The following is a 2,834-nucleotide window of genomic DNA, read 5'->3' on the forward strand; positions in this document are numbered from 1 at the left end:
TGTCTCTTGACTGTTGCTCACGCGCTTAGGTTGCGGGGCATCGCGTCGAGAACGTGAATTTTCGCCGCAGTGATATTCGAACAGGATTTCCAAGGCAAGCAGAGGACAGGGCTTGGATATGCTTGTGTGTGCCAGCACGGTGGACGTAAAGTGGGGGTAGCCGGGACGTCATAGTGGGAGACGATGGTACGTCGGAGTGGGAGAGTGGTGGGGGTAAACAGTACCACGATTCTGGCATCACTGGACTCAGTGTATTCTGGGTCAATTTGACCCAGGATGGCAACGGAGGGTTAAATTTCTGAACGTTGTATCTTACCACTCTGTACAGCGTCAAAATTTGAGCTAATACGATACTTACAGACAAATAAAATTGCCTTATGTTATTACAATAAATTACGAAACACGTATTGACACAACTAATGTAAGATAACAGTTGTTATATTGTTACGAACCCATGTCGAGCGTCCAGCGGCAATATGTTGACGCTGTAGGAGATCAACCAGCGATGACTTTTGCAAGAGTAATACGGAATGGTCCACCAACCCCTGTAGGATTCAATCGCCGGTGACTGCATGAATTTCGGTGACCTGAGATAACACGCAAACGCCACAGACCGCCATAGAAACTTCGACCTTTCGGTGCACACGCGGTTCGTGCAACAACCCCATTAATACATTGTTGTTTCTCATTTAATTTCGTGGTCCTTGTGGCACTTCACGGTCATCCAATAGACGTAGATTAATCGAATTTCGTACAGATTCGCAATTACCGTCTGAATGCGTTAGTATTCGAGGATTTACACAGTTTCCCTGTATCTTCCTTACTTCGTTTCAATAAATCGTTTCCAATAATCATTTCACAATAATAAGTTGTAATTATTTTAAAGATAATAGCACACAGATTACTATAATTTTGGTAAAAATATTGAGCTTGTAATAGGATTAACGTCCAATATGTATAATTACAATTTGATAGTCAAGTGAAATATATCTGTTCCATTTTCGTGCAAAAATTAGTTTTAAAGTTATTATATTAATTATAAAATATGCCTCGTGCTCTACTTACGGAAACAGTTAATGTAGCAAGTAATTGATTATTTTCCATATTTATTCATTTTTACTCTTCAAAATTGCAAATGAATTGAGCTCAATTGATTAATACAATACTATTTATATGAAATGTTTTTCATACTATTCAAATATATTTCTTTTCAGCAACATATCTTCAAAAATTTCCAAACCATGAAAATATAATTTAACTCCCAATTTGATAGAATCATTGTATTTGTATATTGTATTCGGTAAATGATATATGCGATGCACGTTATAAATATTCCCGTGTTGCATACACATGTAAAAAGCTTCTAGGGTACCACCACTAGCGTATTGATTATCGTTAATATCTGTTTAAGCGTCCATTCTTATCCCCTTTCAAAATGAAAGTCACATTCATGGTTCTTGTATCAAATGTAAGACACACTACTGTGTTAATTCCAATATGTCACATGATTCATAAATATTTACGGTACGACAATTCCCACGTAGGTTATGAGTGTGTTATGAGTATTTCTTTTATCGTTTTATTAATTATTAATTTTAAAATTAAACTTCTATGCTACGATAAATTACTGTTCGTCATATAAGGCACTATCAGTTTAAATCTTCGTATTTTTAAGCATTCAGACAATACGGTAATTGTGATTACCGCGATCTTTCGCCAGAATCAGGAGACCAGAGCTAAAAGCGTTAGCTGTTTATCAATTTTCGCGTATCGAGTTTCTATGACTTGACGCTCGTATGGGATGATGATGGTGAATGATCGTGGAGTGCCTACAAAATGTTAAATCTCATCCCGGTAAAATATGTTTATATTTTTTCACTTGTGCCGAGACTGAAGCTATAAAAAATTCATTTCAAAAGAACGATAAATGATTTTGATTGAATACCAAAAATATTACACGTTAGAATTAATAGACCGTAGAATATGTAGCGATTTAATATATGTATGTATAAAAATATTTTTAATTATGTAATCCACAATTTTTCACAATCACATTGTTTGTTTTACCAGGAAGAGAAAACGAAAACCAAGTATGATCGGTGAGGTGCAAAACAGAAGAATTTTTTTAATGCGTGTGCGTGCGTGCACGTTGTTAATCTTTGAAAAGCTACATATACGCGAATGTGCTATTAGTTATTAATAGACTGCGAATATTTATACATTTATAGCAGGAACTAGAATGGGAAAATGCAATGGAATCAAACTTTTTATTTAATAGTAATTAAATTTCTTTACATAGTTTTGATTGAATAAACCCTTTTAAGGTAGATATCGATTTTTCCCTCATTCCGATTTCTGTAAAACAACTCATGATAATGAATACTGTATAAACATTCGCAGTCTAGTCATTAATGAAGGAACTATCAGTCAAAGGTACAAAACCTGCTTTTCGTGGTTCAAATGTTTTATTATAGAATTGGTGGTTGAAAATGGTTACTCTAAATTGCCGAAATAATTTTTACAATATACAACACATTAAATATCCCATTTAAATGTAGATGTCCAAATTGATGTTAACGTAGGTAAGTTAATTGATTGCTTAATTTAATTATGTGAAACATTGAACACGACAGTTAAACATTGAAAACGTTCGTTTATTTTCGAGAAAGTTTTATGTAAACATTCGTTTAATATGCATTGTTTTAATACACGTATAATTTAAACACAAATCTTTTAAATAAAATTGCTGACATTAATAATCATATGTCGGATTTCATACATTTGATCGATAGTGTATACTGTACGATTAATATATGATTTATTAATATGTATTT

The 2,834-nt window shown here is 33.7% G+C and overlaps 1 protein-coding gene across 1 annotated transcript in view; it reads right to left on the bottom strand.

Moving 5' to 3' along the window:
* LOC107192488 (probable G-protein coupled receptor CG31760) overlaps positions 1-586 on the bottom strand; it is a 17,001-nt gene extending 16,415 nt beyond the window's left edge. The window contains exon 1 of the mRNA XM_015581763.1: positions 453-586. Within this exon, the coding sequence (XP_015437249.1) occupies positions 453-574 (122 nt within the window). The 5' untranslated portion in view covers positions 575-586. The remainder of the gene's footprint in view (positions 1-452) is intronic.
* Between the last annotated feature and the right edge of the window lie 2,248 nt (positions 587-2,834).

Source organism: Dufourea novaeangliae, unplaced genomic scaffold (genome assembly GCF_001272555.1).
Source record: "Dufourea novaeangliae isolate 0120121106 unplaced genomic scaffold, ASM127255v1 scaffold360, whole genome shotgun sequence".
Classification (NCBI taxonomy): Eukaryota; Metazoa; Arthropoda; class Insecta; order Hymenoptera; family Halictidae; genus Dufourea; species Dufourea novaeangliae.